The following is a 21,716-nucleotide window of genomic DNA, read 5'->3' as shown; positions in this document are numbered from 1 at the left end:
CGGGCTTGAAAAGCAAGTCCTATGAGGAAAGATTAAAGACTATGAAGCTTCCAAGCCTCAGTTATCGACGTCTGCGTGGGGAACTCATTGAAGCATACAAGTATACTCATGGCTTATACAAGGTTCCAGAAGGATTACTAGAATTTGAAACAAGAGTCAACACCAGGGGCCACAGCTATAAACTAAAAAAACTGCGTTGTAATTGTAACACATCCATGCGACAACATTTCTCGCTTCGAGTCACCGACATATGGAACAGCCTCCCTGATAGCATCGTTGACGCTCCGAGCATGAACATCTTCAAGAACAGACTAGACGAAGCTATGCAGGAGCATATGTTCAGTCATAAAATGCCTAGCAAATTACGGACCAGGCAATAAGTCCAGCAGCTATCTCAATCAATCGTCAGTTATGGAAAGATCGGGTTACAAAGGCCGGATCCCTTGTGAATCAAGTCACGAAAAATTCAAGAATCGGCAACAAGCCATGGGCCTATTTCTTCAGTGCCGACATTTCTATTCTATTCTAATGTTACGAGTTCATGAAAACATAACATAAAAGGAGTAGCGAATATTGGAGGTCGTATGACGAAACCTGTTAACTGATTTTCGAACATTACGATGATCTTAAGTTAGTACAAATATGCACGTCAAAGAAGGTTCCGCATTTGTAAGTAACTGGATTTGCTCGAGGTTTAAGGACTGTTGAATTGAAGATAACGTGATGGTCTCAGAGAATTCGATAGCCGGTGAGCGACCTTCAATATAGGAGTTTACTTCAGTAACATGGACACGGACACAATTTTTTTGCTCCCCATCTATGTAACCCGTTTATCTACAGTTCGTTCCCAACCTACAGCTACACCCTAACCTTCAGAAGATGGCACCTTTATCTACATACTCTTCCCTAGGGGGGCAGGATAGATTGTTGTGGTTAGTTATGCCTATTACTGAACTATGCGGGGCTGGTCTGGGGAGCGACTGTTCGATACCCCGGCTGGGGAGGTGGGAGGTTTTTCAGAAGTGGCTACTTCATTTCGTCCTCCCCAACTGCCATGTCGCTGGAGGTGGTCTGGTCGTAAAATCAGAAGTTTCATCCGCCATCTTGCATCGTTGTACTACTGCTTCTGCCCTATTTCCATGGGCGACATGGATGATCTTCCAGAGCTATATATATGTTACGGACACCGTTATATTTGTTATGATGAAATTCAGCATGTGAATTCCAAGGTTGAATAAAACACCATTAAAGTACACTACTGTAATCAATAAAAAAATATTCATTCAAATAAGTGCGTCAGCATGTCATCTTGAGCTCTAAATCTACGACAGAACTTACTCGGAACACGAGAGCACTGGAGAGGGTCAACAAAACCTGATTGAAAATTTTTTTTTTTGGAATCGAATAACCGAAAATTCAAGCAGTGGCGGAATGAACCTAAGCAAGAACGATTTTCAATACATTAGATGGCAAGAAAAAAATTATATCCCGATTCCAGCATAACGAGTATAGCTGGAGTTGACGCAGATATACAGGGTGTCCCAAAAAGACGATACTCAACTTTGAATGACTGTAACTCGAAAAGTAATGGAGTTAAAAAATTTTGGAAGGTCAGTATTTGTTCCCTATGTTTTTTTCCATCTCTCCACCAAAAATCAGACAGATCGATGTAGCCATAAGCGTTTGATAGAACTTTCAGTGACGTGTGCTAAAATCGTGCCTGCGCAAAATTTAGTAAGATCATTTTGCATAATCATTACGTTGTCTTGACATGTTTTCTTTTCGCTGTTTTATTAAAAAAACATGTCAAGACAAAGTAATGATTATGCAAAATGATCTTACTAAAACTTTGCGCAAGCACGATTTTAGCACACGTCACTGAAAGTTCTACCAAACGATTATGGCTACATCGATCTGTCTGATTTTTGGTGGAGAGATGCAGAAAAAGATAGGGAACAAATCCTGACCTTCCCAATTTTTCCAACTCTATCACTTTTCGAGTTACAGCCATTCAAAGTTGAGTATCGTTTTTTGGGACACCCTGTATATCCCTTTCCTTTATTTCCAACACAGAAAAAACTCGATTTTTTGGAAACGTTACTACGATAGTTTTGATTTGTTGATAAAAATATTTCAATGAAGCATGAGCAAATCAATTAAACAGTAATAAAAATACGTTCAGAGCACAATTTCTAAACACTAAAGCAAGTTAACTGATCACTGAAATAGTGATGTCAACTGAACATGAAATAGTTCAATAACGTTCAATTCTTTAGATGGTACGAATTGAACGTTATTGGAAAATAACGTTCAATTCGTACCATCTAAAGAATGCTGAAAAAATTCATATCTCAAGGTAAACCCTGCAACACCTTATCGTTAAGAGATTTCCACTGAGACAAAAAAAGAACACAGATTAATGTAATTAATATGGTTAAGACACAGAGAATGCCAGGTCTCCAGTATCACTCGCGTGATAGAGTATAGTGCAGATCTCAGCGACGATCCATGATGGTATAGAACCAAATGTCGGACGGCAGATAAGTAATGCTTGGAAGACCCGCCCTAATTTTTAGTCGAAGTAGAAAAGAAACTCCACTGAAACAAAACTAGGAAAAATTGATCGAATCTTAAATTACATGAATCGTTCAGAGGCATGTTATACTAACAGGCGGTTTTGAACTATAAATCACCAAACTGAATTTTTCCTCTTATAAATCCGTGGTCATAGCCTCAACATTTCGAAACATGAAAGATTATTTGGAACGTACCAACTAGAAAACATCTGACACTTGTTTCGTTGGTAAGAAATGACGCCATTTGGGCATGAACAAAACAAAAGGAGACTATATCGCTACGACACCGCATAGCAGCCTGGTCAGCTCCACTCATCGTATCACAGAACTGCAGCACAAGCCTGGTGAGGCTCAGGATTCACAAATGGGAATCGTCAAAATAGAGATCGGGGTAGCATTCCCATTGATTGTCATTCCACAATCGTATGTCAGTCGTCCTCTGCAAGATAAGTTAAGTTGCAAATCAGGCACTAGAGTTTGAGGAAGTCTTGTAAAACTGATGCAATCATAAGTCAGGCTATTATTTGCAATACGCATACGAGCGAAATTGTTATAGATATGATATACAGCATAATTCAAATTAAACAATATACACACACATTGAAGCATTGGTACTGGCAAGAATTGGGTGTACATTTCGATATTAAAAAAAACTTCTATACCAATTAATACACTAATGTCACATCTACTAATACTTACAAGTTCCGGAAAAAATTATCGCGATTAGATTGAAATTGTGTATGATAGATTAAAATTTTGTTCAAAAGTTCAGCTTCACCAATGACCACTTCGAAAACAGAACTTTGATAAAATAAATAGTCATACAACTAGTAATATAAGGCTGCACAATTTATATGAAAGCTCAATCTCTAAAGATCACGAACCAGGAACTCATCGGCATCCTACTGCTGGTAGACGTCGTTGCCGAAGTCCAGCCACTTGTCAAAGCGACACGACCCGACGAGCTCGTAGATGTACGAGTTAAGCTTGTGGTCTGAAACAAAAACACATCCATACACATCAGAACAATTGTATGTCTTTATATTGACACCCGGGACCAGTTTAAGTTAAATAAAATGTATAAGTTAATTAAGGTTCGATTATTGTCCAAATGTTTATAAACGTAAATGACGACTGGCAACTCTAAAAAGTAGTAACTATTTATGGTAAGGCAGAGCGAAGTATTAATACAGGAATAGATGAGGTAACTAGATCGATATGTTCGATAGTGGACCGGGGAGTGTCGGAACCGTCTTCACGTTAGTGGACGCTTTTATAGGTTGGACTACGATTGACGCATGGGATGCGTGAGGCACTTACATAGACTCCCTACGATGAAGTCACGGAGGGTGACGCGGGTGTTGCTACTGGAGGTATGGGTGGTGACGTATAACTTAATGTTACAGTACTACCTGACACAATACAACAAATTCTGGAGCATTCAGTTGTCGTGTTAATTCCTGTATGGGATTCGTGCCTTGTTTTAAACGGGAAAATTCAAACGGGAGAAAATTAAAGAGATATGCATGGTTAGGTAAAGTAAAAAATTCAGCATATTGAAGCTAGTGTTCAATTTCAACAAGGTTAATCAAGGGTACGGTAGGAAACTCATTGATGATCATATCAGATGTCTCTTAAACCAGAGAACATGTCTCTTAAAAACACCGCATCAAATATCAATTCATTATTACTTATCCGAAGAAAGTCAAAGCAGGTTACGTGATTCGCCCCAATATGTGGAATAAATGTGGAAGAAAACCTTTGATTTTGATGAAAGGATCTGAAGGATCGAAGGCTACGTGGTGGGCGTAGTTGACATGCAGCACGAGGGGCTCGTCGTGGTCGAGACACTGTGAGGGGAACTTGGCCCTGCCCTCGGCCAGCGCCTTCCTGCGCAGCGCAGTGAGCTCCTGTGCCGTGGAGAGATCCACGGACACCATCGCGGCGCCTATCTCGACCAGCTGAACGTGGGCCACGAGCCTGTAATGCACCACGCATTATAAAGCTTGTCTGGAGCAACGGCACGGCGGCTACCGGCAGTTATAGCTTGTCACACGTGGGCAACAGCGAGGAATTAAAGAGTGTGCGGCACAATTCTATAGGACACACCATGGAGGATTTATCTGGACACATCATGGAGGTACGCCAGCAGCTAGTGTGGAACTAGAACGAACCATGACCGGAAGATGAAATGAATTCTTTACCTGATTTGAGGGAGTAAGGTGAAAATGAATAAAAAAAATTTCGAGAAATATATAAGCATCACGCATAAATAAAAATCTATGATTTAAATTTTAAGTAACAGCAATGGAGTGTGATGAAAACATAAATTGTGACCATCAACAGATTTTATACGATATCAATAAATACAAAAAAATCCTTTCATCACACAATCAATATCAATTTGTTCCTCAAAAATATTATTTTGTATACCTACGTTTTATATTTCTGCGTGTGTACGTGGTATAGAAATGCCTATCGATCACCCCCCTCCATTTGATATCCGAACAGCTACAAACGTGCCAGCTAAGAAGCTTACCACTCCGGCACCTGAGTTCACACAAATTTGCGAGGACCAGAGATAGACTCACAGTTTAAGCTGAACCATTGAGAATTTCTTGCTTTTGACAAAGACTCGCTGCAGTTTAGGCATGCGCAGGAGGCTCTCGTAGGAGTTATCGTCCAAAGCGACGGACGGCAGCGTCAGGGACAACACTGACGTCGGCGCCAGCGAAAAGTCCACAGTTAAGACTTCATTTTCGCTGTGCATCTGAGGAGAAAAATTAATATTATCAGAAGATAAAAGAGAAAGGGATCAACTATCAGCCGAACTAATCTTTCAAGACTTCCTGTCCTCGGCGTAATGTTTGGATGAGAATCTATTAAAATCGTCCAAATTGGGTTAAACGACGTGACCCTCGAGGAAAATTGCAATGAGGAAAATTCATGCTATGCAAATCATAGTTAGTATATCCCACGTACACTTTATCATTCCGAAATCAAAAAGGAAAAGGATACTATTAACATATTAAGATATATTCAAGACTTAGTCACACGCCGTCGATCGTGAACATGCAAAATTACTGAAAGTAAGATTATAGTATGTGCTTGAGTCTTTATCAGTTACAGGTTCAATTCATCCACGAATTTTTTGGTTCCAGAGTATCTGCGTGCTAGCTTTTGGCATTCAAATAGTTATGTTGAGCACATAGCACTAGCAGGCATTGACTGTTAACCTCGACAAAAAAAAAACTTTAAACAAGAAAGAGTTCATAGATCACATCATAACAATAAGTGAAAATCTAAATTAGAACACCTATACAAGTAAATAATCTGAATAGCAAACCATGAAGTTAAGAACTCTGACATCTTCAACAACGGTGAATATGGTGAAAAGAAAATTTAAAGAAGAGGTTTTCAAGTGAAGGTCCTAGACTCAATTCACTTGAAATTTCAGTCTCGTTTAGACTAGCAGCTCACATTATATACTTCCCAGCTAGGTAACTCGATGTAAAGATCCTCGACGTCAGGCAGAGCGCTTTTGAGAAGAACCTTGATTTCACGAGCAGCAGCAATAAAGTGCAGGACCTGCAACAACAATAAGCCGTTTTTGTCACTAAAATTAAACAGCAATAAGACAAACTAACAATTTCTTCAACCAGCGCAGGAATGGTTGATTAAGATTCGGTATTGAGACTAATCAAACCAATCTTTGTACACACGTACGTGTCTCAAGCAGAAATATTGAAATGAAATTTCAAAATTCAGGCTTGTAACAAGGTCAATTTAAATACCTTCAAGTTATTGAATGTCTTGAAATTGGGTGGCACATGATACCAGGAGCAATCAAGCTGAAGTTGGGTCAGCGCAGGACACTTGCGTGCCATGGATGATAACAGAGCTTCCGCCATATAACTTTATGCAAAAAAATACAAGTAATATTACTCAACTTCGCATGGAAGTCGTATCCTCACTAAATGCAAGTCAGATATTTACTCATTATGTTCAGGCAAGCACGTTCATTGTAGGAAAGTTCCTTAAAATAATTTTCGTGCTGATTTACCCGCGAGAATAAACCGTTTGATTCAACTATACCCAACAGCTTCACGGCAAGGGACAATTTAGGAAACACGAACTAATATATTTTAGGAGCATTTTCAACTACATTCAGAAATGATGCTCGCATTTGAGCAATTTTAAACAATAGATGCTTCCAAATGTCTGCAATGAGCCATGGCTTCATTAGTAGTAATGCGCATTTAACACACATTTCTGCCATTAATCACAGCAATGGTATGATAATTAAAACAAAAAATTGCTTGATTTTACAAATCAAACAATGTGAAACATCAAGATTTGTTGTCAGAGAAACTGCCCTCAAGCATTATACCCTCAACGAGAACACATCTACTTAAAGATAGTGCTTCCATTCAAATTAAATTTGCAATATATTCAGTTAAAACAGCAAGTTTGGTTATCTTCAGAGGCGCTCAAGGAGACTATCACCTAATAGATTTCATCCATGCCAACGCTAATTACATACCTCCAACATGTTACTTTCTCTGTTATTCCCTTTATCTATTTTCCATGTAACCTGTTTTTCCGTCAGATCGCTTTTTTATATAACCCGTTAGGAGGTATTCAACTTACATACGTGGCGTCATTATATTGTTGAACATGCGGAATGTCGTGAGGCTTGAGTTAAACGCGAAGTCCGGATAGCTTTTATGTATTTTGAAGTTAGATAAGGTATCAATGTTGTGGAGTGAAAGCTCTTTTAGAGGAGTTTTCAACTCCAATAGAAGAGCCCAGTCAAGATTCTTCACGCTGCCCAGCCGCAACACTTCCAAACATTTGCATAGCTTCAAGTCTCGCAGCAATTCGTCAGAGCGGCCTATGCCCTAAAAAAAATATTCGTTTATTGATTGGCACTTCGAAAGGTCTCAAGCAAATTACTTGTACTCCTCGAACTGAACAAATAAATTTTTTGAACACTTCGAACGAATTTTATCTTGAACATTTTACAGGGATCATAATATAAAAAAGTCACATAAAATACTCTTCCAAAGCAGAAGCCCAAAACTGTCAGCAGATCATAACACCCACATGTGTTAAAAACGTGAAAAATATTCTGAGCAAATCGCTAAGATGTGGAAGTCACAGGTGGAAAATATGCAATAGTTTTGGCTCGACCAGGAAATGACCACCACATGAAATGAGTGTTGATTCATCAAGATTACGTCAATGTAAAGGTAGAATAATTCCGGCACTGCATCTTTATTAGAACTTAGACCTGCTTGGTATATAGGTGATGATAACGTGCTTTTGATAGACAACCATGCATGATACACAGGTGCGGACAATGCACCATCGTTAATACCCAGCATTGACAACTCTGCCGCACAATCCTCACTTCGAGACTTAAAGTCCTGAGTTTGGTGCAGCGCGAGAAGATGGTCTTCATGGGAGTGTAGTGCTTTCTCTTTGACGAGAACTGCAGGCATAAATCCTCCAAATTCACAGCCAGTTGACCTAAAATTGAAAAATGTCAGTGTTCTCACTTATTTGCAAAACATTCGTACATGAATTCAACTAGACTGTTAGAATCTTTTAAATACCTAGTCTTTATTGATAGTTTCCTACAAAAATGTATAAAATAATTGAATGAAGCAACATAAATGAAATAAAAAAGAATCAGAACATCAGAGATCGTTTTGTAACTGAAATTTGTAACTAAATATTGTAGTTTACAGGTCTGATTTGGAAGAAGCAGGGACAAATTTAAGTGCGTACCTATAGCAGCAAATACGTTGACATCAAAGATGCAGTGATACTCGTCGAGTTTCAGAGTAGTGATGAGGTTAGCGTTCATAATGAGCATCTTGTAGGTGCAGAGCTTGAGGTCCTGCGTGAGCTCGGCTGGCGACTTGCTGGAATGCAGAGCAAACATGGCTATGCCGTTACCAACTATCAATACTAAACAAGGCAATATATGTGTCAAGCAAAAACTTGGCAGAAAGAATGAATGAAACAGCCTACTACAAGTACAATTGAGTCAAAATTTTTGCAATATTTATAATAGATGAAAGAAAAATATAATTTAAAAAAGTATAATTATGAATATCAATAAATCATAGCAATTCATGAGAAAGTTGTCATAAGGAGCGTTCTGTTATTAGGCTATTTCACACAATAAGCTGAAAGTAAACCAGGTATTTTCATTAATTTCTCCAATCATTCTTCAACCCACAATGGGCTAAAGGTCTCAAGTGGCCAGGTCGCAAAAGCTGGCAAGAAAGAAGCTGAGTTAGCATATCAAAGAGACGAAGGAATATGACGGAACAGGTGATCAGAAACATAGACCCTCGTACAAGAGACTGTTCACACGAGACGTCGGCCGCCGCACGAGACAGAGAAGAGAAATGTTAAGAATCCTGCATACGTGACGACAACACTACAACTAAGACCCACAGTCATACACCACGAGCTCTGCGGTGGGGCACCCAGGGTCAATGTCTTTAAGAACGTGAAATCCAATAGAACTTCTGACGAGCACAGACACGCGTCTGAATTCCCATCAGGGGTGTGCCATCATACAACCACACTATTACTTCCCTGTAGTGGCAGTCATGTCACAACACGATCCCTTGACTTCCCTGCACAATCACGTCCAATCAAACAGCAGGCAAGAGCTTACCTGCGACATTTGGGGAGGTTGGAGTGAGCACTTCGCCAGACGCAGCCGTCATCAGTGAAGTCTATGACGTTATTCTGGCCCAGCTCGCGGTAAACCAGAGACTGGAAGCGTCGACACACTGCAATAAGAATGAACCTAGAAATAGATTCTAAAAAGGCAGAATATTTATTTATAGATAATAGCTTGCCTTTTCCTGTTTAGCTGCAAACTTAAGCCGAACAGAAAGTAGGTGATTACAATGAGGAATAAATTTACGTTCAATACAGTGTAGTTTAAAGAGAGATGCTAACACCGTAAAAAATTACAAACAGTAAAGATCATCAAAAATTTGCAGGAGATACACCTGATAGTAGCATTTAAACAATCGTGCAAATCCTTTTCTTCATTATTGTTTAGTCATATATATACATTTTCTATAATGATCTATGATGTATATGTATTATCTTAATAACAACTATAGTTAACTCACATGATAGCAATAAATGGATTGATTAAAATAGCTGCTGATATACAGCCTGAGCTGATGGGCTGCAACATTCATGCAACTTGCCTGCTTCAAGCATCAGTTTTTCAGCAACATTAATGTATTTCATAATATGAAGCAAGACATCATCATTGAGGACATGAAGTGTAGGCTGTCCACTACATGCAGGGCTCAAGTCAAACTCTTCACTGGACAGCATATGAGGCTTGTAGTGCTTTGAGGAGGGTCGTGATGTGTTCGAGTCATAGGATTGCCTTAGTAGTGCTTTCTGCTTCCCAAATAACTTAAAATGATGACTCAAAATGCTGAAAAAGACGTATTTGCAATTAAATTTTAATTGAAAGAACTTTCTTTCAAATAAAATGAAAGAAAAATTTTTCCAGATATGTTGTCAATGCCATCTTGAAATCTAATCTTACTTCTTTGTAATCAATGTGTTAGGTATCAATACAAAGAATCCCATAGCTTCCAGAATAGAATTATCTCTTCCTTAAACTCATTCGTATCGACCTTATAATTTATCTTGCTCCTATAACATTGCTGTTTGCAGTTTTCAGAAGTGGTAACAAGCCAATAAGTGAAACGATAGTTGCAAATAGAACAAGTAACTAGGAAAGGTCAGCCAAATGCAGGAGAATCAGTAAGATGAGGCAAAGTTTTAGTTACACCAATGCAGTGATACAATGTTATAGGAGGTCCAACATAAGATGCTAAAACAACAATTCAAGTGAGAAGGCAAGTTTTGATCCAGCAAGTATTGTGGCAGTAAGGCCAGCTATGAAGCCAATACAAATTGAGGTGCAAATAAAGATCTTTTAAGGCAGGCTGAACTAAAAAAGTGACATAACATATATTAATATGATTTTGGTATCCTTATAATCCATGCATCTTCTTGAACTCTAACTGAAAATAACAGCAAGTTGGAGCGAATATTGCAGCCATCACATCAGAATAAATGTACTTTTTGAGACATCTAGCCAACATCTTGCTGCCTCTCCCTTTCCCCCAAAATCACTACAGGTGTGAACCTAATGTAAAGTCTTCCCTACACCAATACAGAAAAACTTTGTACATTGTAACAAATTTCTCAGACCTTATCCTTGATGCTAAGAATTCTTACAGAATCGAAAAAAGACATTACTTTCAAACCCAAGCCATATCAATTAGTAATAGCATCAGAAAAGGTAATTGGGAAAATTGAGGTCTTTTTCAGTGTTCAGTATAGAATTCATAACTTTGAGGCCGCTGTTAGCACACCAAAATGTGACACTGATGTTTTAGCAGGGCAGAAAGGCATATGGGAATTGCTGTAGTTTCTCACAACATCAAAAATACACAACATGTTCATTAGGCTTTCTCAACTCACGAATCACTTTCATCCCAGCTGGGGGGAACAATGATGGCATAGCGTGGCTTACCACGCTTCCTCTTCAGAGTGATGCAGTCTTGTGCAATAAAGAACATCTCCGCCATCACATCTTTAGTAACCTGATATTCAAATTCAAATGAAAATCAAAAGATGAAGATTCGAAGAAAAATATGAGTTAAAATATTTTTGTTATGCTCTAAAAATGAATAAATTGAAATTAATTACAGCATTTGTGTTAATTACAGTAAAAATAGGTTGCATTAGTTGATTTATAAATAACAAACCAATCATGAACTACCAGTTGATAATAGTTATAGGAAAGTCAGACAAAGACATTGGCACAAAATACTACGGTCGTGAACGCAAATAAACTTCCACCTCAATTATTTCTAGATAAAAGTCATTAGGCCCCCCAAAATTTGAAAAAATACATTAAGATAAAATCATATTTTGAGATTTTCTTCAAAGTCTTACCATTTCTGATGAGCATGAAACTTTTAAAACAAATTAATGTCACCTACAGCTACAACAGGCTTTTTTAGAATGCTTATGTATTACAACATATTGTTAACAGAAACATTTCAAAACTGAAACTCCAAGACAAACAAGGTAATATAAATGCAAAAATTACACAATTGATTACAGGAAAGATACAAGCAAAATCAAGAAATCTGACTAATTAGGACAAAAAGATAAAATTGCAGTGTTTAGCCAATAATAACACAATAGAAGGGGACAAACTGATTACTGGTTAAATAGAGTTAGGTCAATACAGACCAGCAATAGCTAAACATTTAGGAGTTAACTTACCCAAAGAGGTACATTGAACATCTCTATGGTCAAGGGTGCAATTTGAGATGTGAGGTCTGGAAATTCATAACCACAAAGACTCATTTGACCTGCTCAAACAGAAAAATGAATTAATTGATAGCTAATCTACAGCAAAATTGAGACAAGCTAATAAACTTCTCATTGCACGACATTTAATCCTGTACTTCTAAAAACAGCTTTATAAATAAAATAAAGTTCATTTTCAGTAACTGCAATGCAATTAGGTTGAATAACAAGTACACCAGTAAGGCAGCTTTGCAACATAATTTTGTTGCTTACTTTTGTTTTTAGATTAAATAGTTGGTTTTAGTTGAAAAGTGAAGGTTACATGGTGGTACAAGTACAGACAACAAACTTTCAACCAAATTGAATGTTTCATTATACTTTTCTGTACTTTCTCCATGTAAATGCAGTAAATTCCATCAAAATTTATCCCTATAATTTGGAAATGCCATCGACTCATCACAAATAAATTTACAAGATATTGTTGCCAGGTTTAATGTCTGTGACTGCAGGCAAGAAAAACCAATTATTGGCTAAATGGCAACAACCCTATTTATTCAACAACCCCTATTGACTAAATGGCAACAACCCTAAAAAGGGACACTTGAAATAAAACTCAATTTCAAACATTTGAAGCATGCAGAGTGTACTCATCTATTACTAACAGTACTCTGAAGTCCTCCTCTTTCATTGTAGATGATGTAGATGTAAAATAAATGACATTTTCTGTGATTTTTACTTGTTTTTCCTTTATTGATATAATATTACCATATTCATTAATTACTGTATTATTAATGTGATATTACTGTATCCATGGACATGCCATTGAGCATTGACAACGACCTTGTCCACTGCAAGCTTCATATCAGCAGCCATGTAGCATTTCTTCTGTATCTTTAAGCTTACATGATGGTTTGTAATTTTGCACAATTTTAATCGAGTCGAGTGATTTCACTATAACAAAAAAGATCGTAAAAAACATACCTGAAACAGAAAATGTTTTAGTGACAACCATCATATGTTTTGAAGAAATAAATCATAGTTTAGGTCAATTACTTTCCATTCTATGATGCCCGGTGCACAATTCTATATATAGCATTCTATGTACAATTTTGTGACGACCGATGATGCACTAATTTTTCGATAAGTGAATTTTTTTTGCCGAGCGAGGTAAATGTTATCAAAATTCTTTGTTGTTAATCAATTTTTTTGTTAGCTGGAGCCTTTGCTAACTGAGGTTCTACTGTAAATGCATTTTTAAGGGTGTCTCTAATTACCCTGGGGAGTGTCCCTTTTCACCCCATCGCTCGGAAATGGCTGCCATTTTTTTTGGAATGAGATAGGCTAATTCTGTCAATTACATTTTCAAGCCGACACCTGGGTGCAACTTTTATGCAAGTAAAATTTTTCAATACGGCGCATATTTTTTTTGCTCCAGACCTTAGCAGAGGTACTTTTCCATAATCACACTTTTCACACTTTTTTTCAGCGATTTTTTAGAGATAGTAAATGCTTGATTTCTTGACTAACTTTATACATAATAGATAGTAAAAATGTTGGAGTTTACACCACTATTTTTAGTTTTGCAATATTTTGATTAGTTTAGCTGCTACAACATTTCTATGAAATGTGGGACGCGCGTCCCCATTTACCCCGCCCGTCTCTTTTTACTCCGTTTGACAGTATATAATGTAATAAAAATGCAAATTGATTTAACTTTTAAATTCATATTGAGAGTGTAGTTCCAAAGATAGGTTAGTTACTTGCATTAAAGGAGCATGTATGACTAAATTGGAGCATTGAAAGTGATGTTGCTTAATTTAAAAATACTTATCATTCTATTAACTTCCACCTATCATATAATGTTTTCAGTTATTTGTGCTAGTGCAAAAATTAACAGGAAAGAACTTATTGAATGATAAAGAACACAAAAGACAATTCAATGAAATATTTGCAATATCAGATATGAAGGCTATAAAAGAACATGAAGGTTGAGCTAAGAAACACATACAAAACCTTCGTAACAATATAAATTAATTAAAATATGGAGAATAAAAAAAATACTATCAAGCTCTGAAGTATCACTATTAACTGAAGAATGAACAATAACATATTTTGTGCAGAAGGGAGTTGTGTTGCTCTCGTAGTCCAACTAAATTATTTCAAGTTTTAGGGAAATTGAATCTTGACTTCAAATGACTTATTCATATACCTACTGGTATTGTGATGGAAATTGGTCAAAAATAAAATCAGTCAAGAAATGGAATTGGAGTTCAAGCTATTGCACACAAAAATAGCAGTAGCTGGGATGGGACACTTTACCATCACAATTTTTCGCATGGATTGAAAATAATTCTTTATAGTAAAGCTTCAAATGACAGATCATCATATGAAGCAACAAATGACTGAGTAACAAAATCTAGTTTGCTCACTTACCCATTTCAAGCCTGCACAATATGTTGCTAAAATCTACAATGAAGTGGTGCATTGGTCATATTTTTAATACTTATGAGGCTGGGGCAAATTTTCATCCCCTCATGTCTCAGCTCAATCATTCTACTGGTCTGAAAAAATAAACTATTGTTTGGTTCAATAAGATCAATCATAAAGACAATATTCCAATCATAAAGCCAACATTTCAATGAGGAATGAAAAATGTTTGTTGCCAGAAATGATGATGTCACCAAGTCAATGATTTGCCATTGTTGATCGTGTATCCTGTATTACAGTATATGAGTAGGCATGCGACCATTCTAACATATATGCTTCCTAATTATAAATACCTTAATATACCAGATTACCAGCTGTCATGAGTTCAATGCTGAAGCTAGTGTCACACCAGAGTGGAATTCTATGAAGGGGGTTTAAAATGTTAGGCAATAAAAAAGTGAGATCTCTTGCAAAATACGAAAATGTCAGATTAGTTTTAAAATGGAGGTTGAGTTTCGTGCAAAAATTTACTATACATAGTACCTTGCAACCACCCCCCAATAGGCCCAACATTTCCCTCTGTTATATGTTTGAAGCTACTTATGAATTATCATGCCTCTGCCAACTACCTATAAATCTGCTCAGTTCCTAACATAGCATCACCCCCTACCATGCCATCACTCCACTACCACACAAAGTAGCCCCCACTAAAGAGAGAGACTAGCAGACTCAAAGTAGCCCCACTAAATCAATTTGCACATCACTAACAAACCACACAAAGTAGCATCAACACAGACTTAGTCACACTAAACAACACCATCACACCACACACACACTTTTAAACCAAGATTCTAGGTGTCACAACACTTTCATCTCTTTCGGGTCAGACATACAGAACATCAAAAAATGCAGACCTTAGGTAAACTCACTTAAGAGCCTGCCCAGGAACAACATTCATACAGAACAAAGAACCTCTCACACTAGTGTACAAACAATATATATGCTCAGTGCTAGACTATGCCAGCCCAGCCTGGGCCCCTAAAATTTTACACACCCTACAACAACCTACAAACCATACAAAACACAGCACTCAGAATCGCACTTGACAGCATCCAAACCACACCATCCTGCCATATCCATGCAGAAACCAAAGTGCTCCTTTGGTTTCTACCTAGATAAAGGACACCTAGATATGAGAGGCACCCAATGCCCTTCATCATCAGTCTACAAGCCACTCATCCCCTGCCATTCAGCATTACCCCCTACACCCAAGCAAAGACAGACCCCCCCACAGACCCAGCCAACTTCATCAAACATATACACACACATCTAACCTGGAATGCATTCTCAAATCCAGCAATTCACAATATCATAGATGACACACCGGAAGCCAGGCATTAGCCATACAGAACAGCAATCAAACTGTGCAGATAGGGTGCACCTCAGCAGACTTGGCTGTGGTCACCATTCCTCACTATACTCCTACAAACACTGCCTGGACAGCACTCACTCGGAACTTATACCCCCAGTGTCATGCACTCCTCTACACTGTCAAGCATGCACTGCTTGAGTGCCTGCAGCTGGTAGCCCCCAGGGTCTGGTCCAGCATAACATCCATTGCATAGCTTTGGTCCAAACAGATTGTGTGGAATTTTACAGTGCAGCACAGATTTCCTGGCACAACAACAACAACCATGCCATAAGATACAAGGATTTAAATGAGAATGGGTGCTTGGACACATTTCTTCCATTTAAGAAGTCACCTTAGTGGCATTGACAATAGATATTTCAGTTCAAAATGTACTCTCTGAACTGGCCTGAAGTATTCAAAATTGGCGTTTCATATATTCAATATCAACCTAGTGCAAAATTAGAATTTGGCAGAAGCCACCTTTGAATGAGAAAAAATGCTCATGATTGAAGAAAATTTTCTGGTTTCTATGACTTTTCCTCTCTTTTTTGGTAAAAATAAAGAAAAATCTCCATAGTGGCAAATGAGACTTGATTGTTTACATTCTCACAGCATAAAATAATTATATAATTTTAGAAAATTTGCAGGTTAAAATGACTTACATGGGTGTGATTTTTCAATATTATTGGAAAATATGCGACATTTTTCTTCATAAGTTTTACCAAAAATAAGATAAGGAGCTATCAAAATGGATTAAATTTAACATAAGCATGGGGGACATTCTTATTTCATTAGGTAATTGTTCTCTTCTGCCTAATATTCCATTTATACCAGCAACATCATACATGAAATAGTGAATAAAATTTTGAAAAAGTTTAATGAAATAAAAATGAAGTGGCAAATAGAAAATCTCTCATATGCCATTATCTCTCTCATTTGCCATTACACCCAAATGATCTCATTGATGACTTTGTAAGTTAATGCAAAACGTGTACAATTATTTTCTCTAAAAAATTCCACTCTGCACATATCAACATGTTAAATGCAATTCTAAATCAGCCAACTTTGCACAGGTGCAATTCTGTTTGGGTTCCAATTGAACTTTCCATTTCAAAATAATAAAAATGTTTTTATGGTATTCAAATATAATATTTGAGCATATTAATAAATCAAATTTTTGAGTTCTTTCAAATGTTCCATCTATTTTCATAATCAAGCTACCTGTGGGTCATTTGCTGCAGATAGAAATCAGTAATGACAAACTGGTGGGTTGCATTAGACTTAATGTGATAATAACAGTCTTGTTACATTATAATTGAACATCAGAATCTGATTGCATGATAGTATTCTCGTAGTATACAAATTTCATTTGATAAAATCATTTAACATATAGAATATTGCAAATTAATTTCCATTGGGCACTGCTCAAGAGTTAGGATGTAGGAAAACTTACCGCTTTCTTGATTTGGATCCCACGGCATTTCAAATGCTTTTATTCTTTGTGAAGCTTAAAGCGCTCACAACACTTGAACAAAAGGAAGAAAGTAATGGAAGAAAGTGTGAGGAAAGGTGCTTATGCTATTCACCGATGAATTTTTGGTCGTCAGTACAGTTTTTTGTGCAAAGTTAAAAAGTAGCTATTTTCTTTCATCAAGATCACCAGATGAAAAAATGACTGGCATTATCTATATGTACCGTATTACCTTAAAATTTTTTATTATTGTTGTTGCTGACTAGCTGAAGGTGTTGCGGTGACCTCACACAGGTCACCTTTCACACCTGGACATGGCTATGGTCAAAAAGTTTAAGGAAATTTCACAAATTGTAGTCCAATTACTTTGGTCAATTTGACATGTCAACATCTTAAACTAGCCTGTTTCCTCCTCATTGCCTTTTCATGCTTCCAAAATTTTTTACAAACTTTGTCTTTTTTTTTGTTTCTTTGCTCAGACACTGTTCACTTGCAGGGCTCCCCATTACCCCTCACAGCTTCCTTATACATGTTCCAAACTTGTAAGAAATGTGCCCACTTCTTTAATAATGAGATGTTGCATCTGCTTATACTCAGTGAACATCAATTAGGTTAATGATCAAATGGCTGCAGAGTTTGCTCAATTTATGGTTGATCATAAGATGGCCATATACTGTAGCAGAGAAGAAACTTTTTCCAAGACTCATTCTTTGTGAATCTAATGACCAGTTGAGTAACATGGAAACCAGCATTATCATATAGCCATTGAAGAAAATTTTCAACTAGATCAGGAAATTAAACATGAACTGAATCACAAATAATTTGCCAGTCAAGTATAGTAGTATTGAATATTAATAATATTGGCAGCAAAAAATAGAGCATCTTTGGCCTGTTGCCAATTCCTGTAATGTTCTTGACTTCTCTGCTAGGGATCTGAAAACTGTCCTTGTGACCAGATCTTGGAAAAACTGATGTTGAATTAAGTAACTGCATAACATCATACTTTCTTCATTTTGGGTGCTGGAGAATGGGAAGTTGTCCAAGATAGGCATAGACTGTTTGGACAAATTACACCTGGTTCAGTTGCCCATGACATCTGGTTGGCCACAGTATCCCATAAAACACAGCACCAGTTTTAGGATTACTGTAAATGACTTACTAAAGGGTTACTTGATTGGCATGAGTGGTTACTTGATAAGCATGAGAGGTTACTTGATTAGGATAGTAGTAAATTTAGATTGGGCATTCAGGGAATTTGAAGAATTTTGGTAGTCTGGTTGGCAGCAGGTACAAGGGCTGTGATTGAGAAAGAGTAAAAGAGGAGAAAACAGGTCTGAAAGAAAGGTATATATAGAAGATTATTTGGATAGCATCAACTTTTCTTAGTGTTTATTAAGAGATTGAGGTGAGGTCAAGGCCAGAAAGCTGCAGGTGCTACTGCAACAATAGTCAGCACATCAGATTGGCCTATCTTGAGGAGGCACTGAACCTTCTCGGCAATTTGCATAAAGAAGAATAGGTGCACAAGGGTCGGTAATAAGTTGGTTAGGGTATGCAGCGAGTCAGCTGTATGGATTGGTGGTGTGCAGTGGCTTGAATGGGTGAGCTTGGTGCAGACAGATTATGCTGTTGTTGGATGGTTTGAGGCATCAACAGTGATGGACATTCAATGAGGATATAGGTGGAAAAGAGCTTGAAGAGGGGATTACATGGGAGAGCTGAAGGCTTCAAAGGTGCTGGATTGGCCCCATTTTTGGCTGGGTTTTGTAGGTTCCTGATCCTGCAAGGTGGGTGTTTGTGCATCTTGGGCTATGATTCATGTGAGCATGGGGGCAAATGTTCCTGAAAATGAGGTTCAAGGCACTGGGTGCTATTTACAGTTGCAAGTTTGGGCGCCTCTTAGCCTCATAAGGAGTGTTGTTGCCCTGGCTGGATTAGGTACTTTGATTTCATAGGGTTGATGCTGCTGATCACTGCTCAGCTTTCTCAGCAGCTCCGCTTGTACTCCGGCTCTTTCCCATCACTGAAGCTGAATCCGTCGTCTGCTGTGAAATAGCATGCATGAATCTTAGCCAGGTAGTTAGGGCATTACGTGAATGTAGCTTTTTTGAAACCTTTTCAATTTAGGCCTTTTGATGGTAGAGCTCAGTCAGGACAGCAGTCTTTCTCATGGCCAACAGTGCCCAGTGCCACAGTGCCAGGATTGGAAGTTTCCAACTTCTTACTGAAATCTTGCAGCTCCTAAGTGACAAATTTTTAATACATTTAAAATCAAAAAGCTCAATCATGGACTTATGTCAAGATAATATATGGGGTAATTCATCTAGTGAGAATCTTGTGTTTTTAAAAAAATTGTGGGAAGCTTTAGTGGCAGCTTGAACAGTATATTTATTCCATGCCTGCACAGTGACTGCATGAAGGAAGCTGAGTTGATCATCTGCTATGAAAGTTCCTATTTCTGCAGCCAAGTCTACAATTTGCCAGTCAAGCATCCAGCAGCACTTTGTAAGCTGGTTGGTTCAAAACTTGACTGAAACTTGAGCTGGAGCCCTAAGATCTGTGGACATCTGCGTAATCATTTTGCAAGGAGGAGACATCTCAGAAGAGCTTAGATCAGATCTGATTGCATTTAGTGCATTTGGATAGGAAGTACTCTTTACAGGCTGATTTGAATTTTGCCAACAAGCAGTTGAGTGGCACGAGTCCACTTCCTTGGGAGATTGCACACATGACTGTCCAAATGTCCAATGACACACAATTTCTCTACAGCAATAGCTTTGATGATGCATAATGCATGGGCTCGCTAACAAATTTTCTTCATGAGCTCCCCCACAATTAGCACAGAGCTTTTTTATTGAGTTACAGTTACACACCAAGTGTTCATGAGGCCCAAGCTGCCCAGAACAGTGGCCAGAGCAAATGATATATGTAAAAAACCCAGGTTCAACCTACAAAATGTAGAGATATCTTTGAAAAAACTAACTGGCACTTAATTTCAGGGTTGGCAATTTTTTTTATTAAAAAAAATAAAATAAAAAATAAATGATTTATTTGATTTGTTCACGATTTTTTGATTTATTTGATTTTTTCAACTTTTTTGTCTTTTTGAAGTGTTATTTTTTTATGTTGCAATTAGCCTACTAACAATAACAGTATATGGATCATAATGGATGGCTAAAAAGGGCACTTATTGCCTTCAATAATGGCCAACAGGCCAAGGTGGTGTTTACCACTTAGGGATTTTTGGGTAAACAATTATTGATAAATCTATTCATTAGCTTTGTAAAGTTTGTATGGAGCAAGGTAATGAGCTAAATATTGACCATTTAACTGGCTTCAATATACAAAAACACTTCAAGAATACAGATCTTCTAAACATTGAAGAGTCACATAGCAGATAGGTAGCAGATAGCACAGTGCACAGCACTATCAACAGATCTACTAGTTTTATGTCTTATAAATCTACCAGACTCTACCCTCTATACACACCGACAGTAGTGACTGAGTTACTGACTGCACTGTCCCCATTTAATTCAGACCAATAAACCAATACTAAACATAAACTGAACGATAACCAAACAAACCTCATACGACTTGAAACGACACTTAAATTATGAGAAAATCTAATACTGTTTGAAATGAACATGTGCACAATTCAAATATTTTATATCCATTCACTGCATTTAATTATTAAATATATAGTCTTATAATTGTAATTGTTTTGTTTCTAGTTTTAAATTCACATATTTAAAGATTGAAATTAAATATTTTAATTAGAATACTCTTATTAGGGTGGAAAATCTTTCTAATTGCCTAAAAGGTCAATACAATCTCAACCTCCCAATATACAGGGTGGGGGAATACTGATTGAGCAGTTTTGAGGTAAAATAAAAGAGTAATGGAGGTACATAATGAAGAAAGTTTATTTTCTTAGAGGTTAGCATAACATACCATTTAGAATACTTATGTTTTGAAAACAATATCTGAAAGATGGGGGCTGTTAGCTGCAACACACTGTTGGAGTCGTTCTCGGAGGAGGGAGTAACCGTGATAGTGAATTCCGATCGCTGTGCTGCAATGTTGCAAAATTTCTTGCAGTCCATGATGGAAAACATTGTTGAAAATGAAGCATTGGGAGACGTGTGGTTCCAGCAGGATGGGGCTACAGCTCACACAGCCCGAATGTCACTCAATGTTTTGTAACGCATGTTTCCCGGATGTCTGGTGTCTCATAGGGGTGATTTACAGTGGCCTGCAAGGTCACCTGATTTGAGCATTTGCAATTTCTTTCTTTGGGGACATCTAAAAGAAAGAGGTTCAGAAGTCACCCTCACACCCTACCACAGCTAAGGGAACGGCTTATTGCAGCAGAGGTTATGGCCATACCTCGCCATATGTGTGAACGTGCTGTAGAAAACTTCCGAGAACGACTCCAACTGTGTGA

At 37.6% G+C, this 21,716-nt stretch overlaps 1 protein-coding gene across 5 annotated transcripts in view; it reads right to left on the bottom strand.

Moving 5' to 3' along the window:
* Window positions 1–1,922: 1,922 nt before the first annotated feature.
* Window positions 1,923–21,716, bottom strand: part of LOC108672891 — a 41,363-nt gene continuing 21,569 nt past the window's right edge. The window contains exons 1-14 of one of the 5 annotated variants that reach the window (XM_018160651.2): window positions 17,255–17,982; window positions 11,937–12,025; window positions 11,124–11,245; window positions 9,824–10,062; window positions 9,274–9,391; window positions 8,370–8,506; window positions 7,990–8,108; window positions 7,227–7,477; window positions 6,371–6,491; window positions 6,057–6,164; window positions 5,168–5,346; window positions 4,336–4,556; window positions 3,461–3,570; window positions 1,923–3,015 (exon numbers count right to left, since the gene is read on the bottom strand). In XM_018160651.2, coding sequence (XP_018016140.1) covers window positions 3,479–3,570; window positions 4,336–4,556; window positions 5,168–5,346; window positions 6,057–6,164; window positions 6,371–6,491; window positions 7,227–7,477; window positions 7,990–8,108; window positions 8,370–8,506; window positions 9,274–9,391; window positions 9,824–10,062; window positions 11,124–11,245; window positions 11,937–12,025; window positions 17,255–17,282 — 1,824 coding nt within the window. In that variant the 5' untranslated portion in view covers window positions 17,283–17,982 and the 3' untranslated portion in view covers window positions 1,923–3,015; window positions 3,461–3,478. Of the gene's footprint in view, window positions 3,016–3,460; window positions 3,571–4,335; window positions 4,557–5,167; window positions 5,347–6,056; window positions 6,165–6,370; window positions 6,492–7,226; window positions 7,478–7,989; window positions 8,109–8,369; window positions 8,507–9,273; window positions 9,392–9,823; window positions 10,063–11,123; window positions 11,246–11,936; window positions 12,026–14,396; window positions 14,439–17,254; window positions 17,983–21,716 lie in introns of those variants that run through there. The other 4 variants (XM_018160658.2, XM_018160664.2, XM_018160673.2 and 1 more) reach the window with 4 other exon arrangements.

This window comes from Hyalella azteca, unplaced genomic scaffold, assembly GCF_000764305.2.
Source record: "Hyalella azteca isolate HAZT.00-mixed unplaced genomic scaffold, Hazt_2.0.2 contig5370, whole genome shotgun sequence".
Taxonomy (NCBI): Eukaryota; Metazoa; Arthropoda; class Malacostraca; order Amphipoda; family Hyalellidae; genus Hyalella; species Hyalella azteca.
The sequence above is the reverse complement of the archived record's forward strand: the minus strand, read 5'-3'. Positions and strand labels throughout refer to the sequence as shown.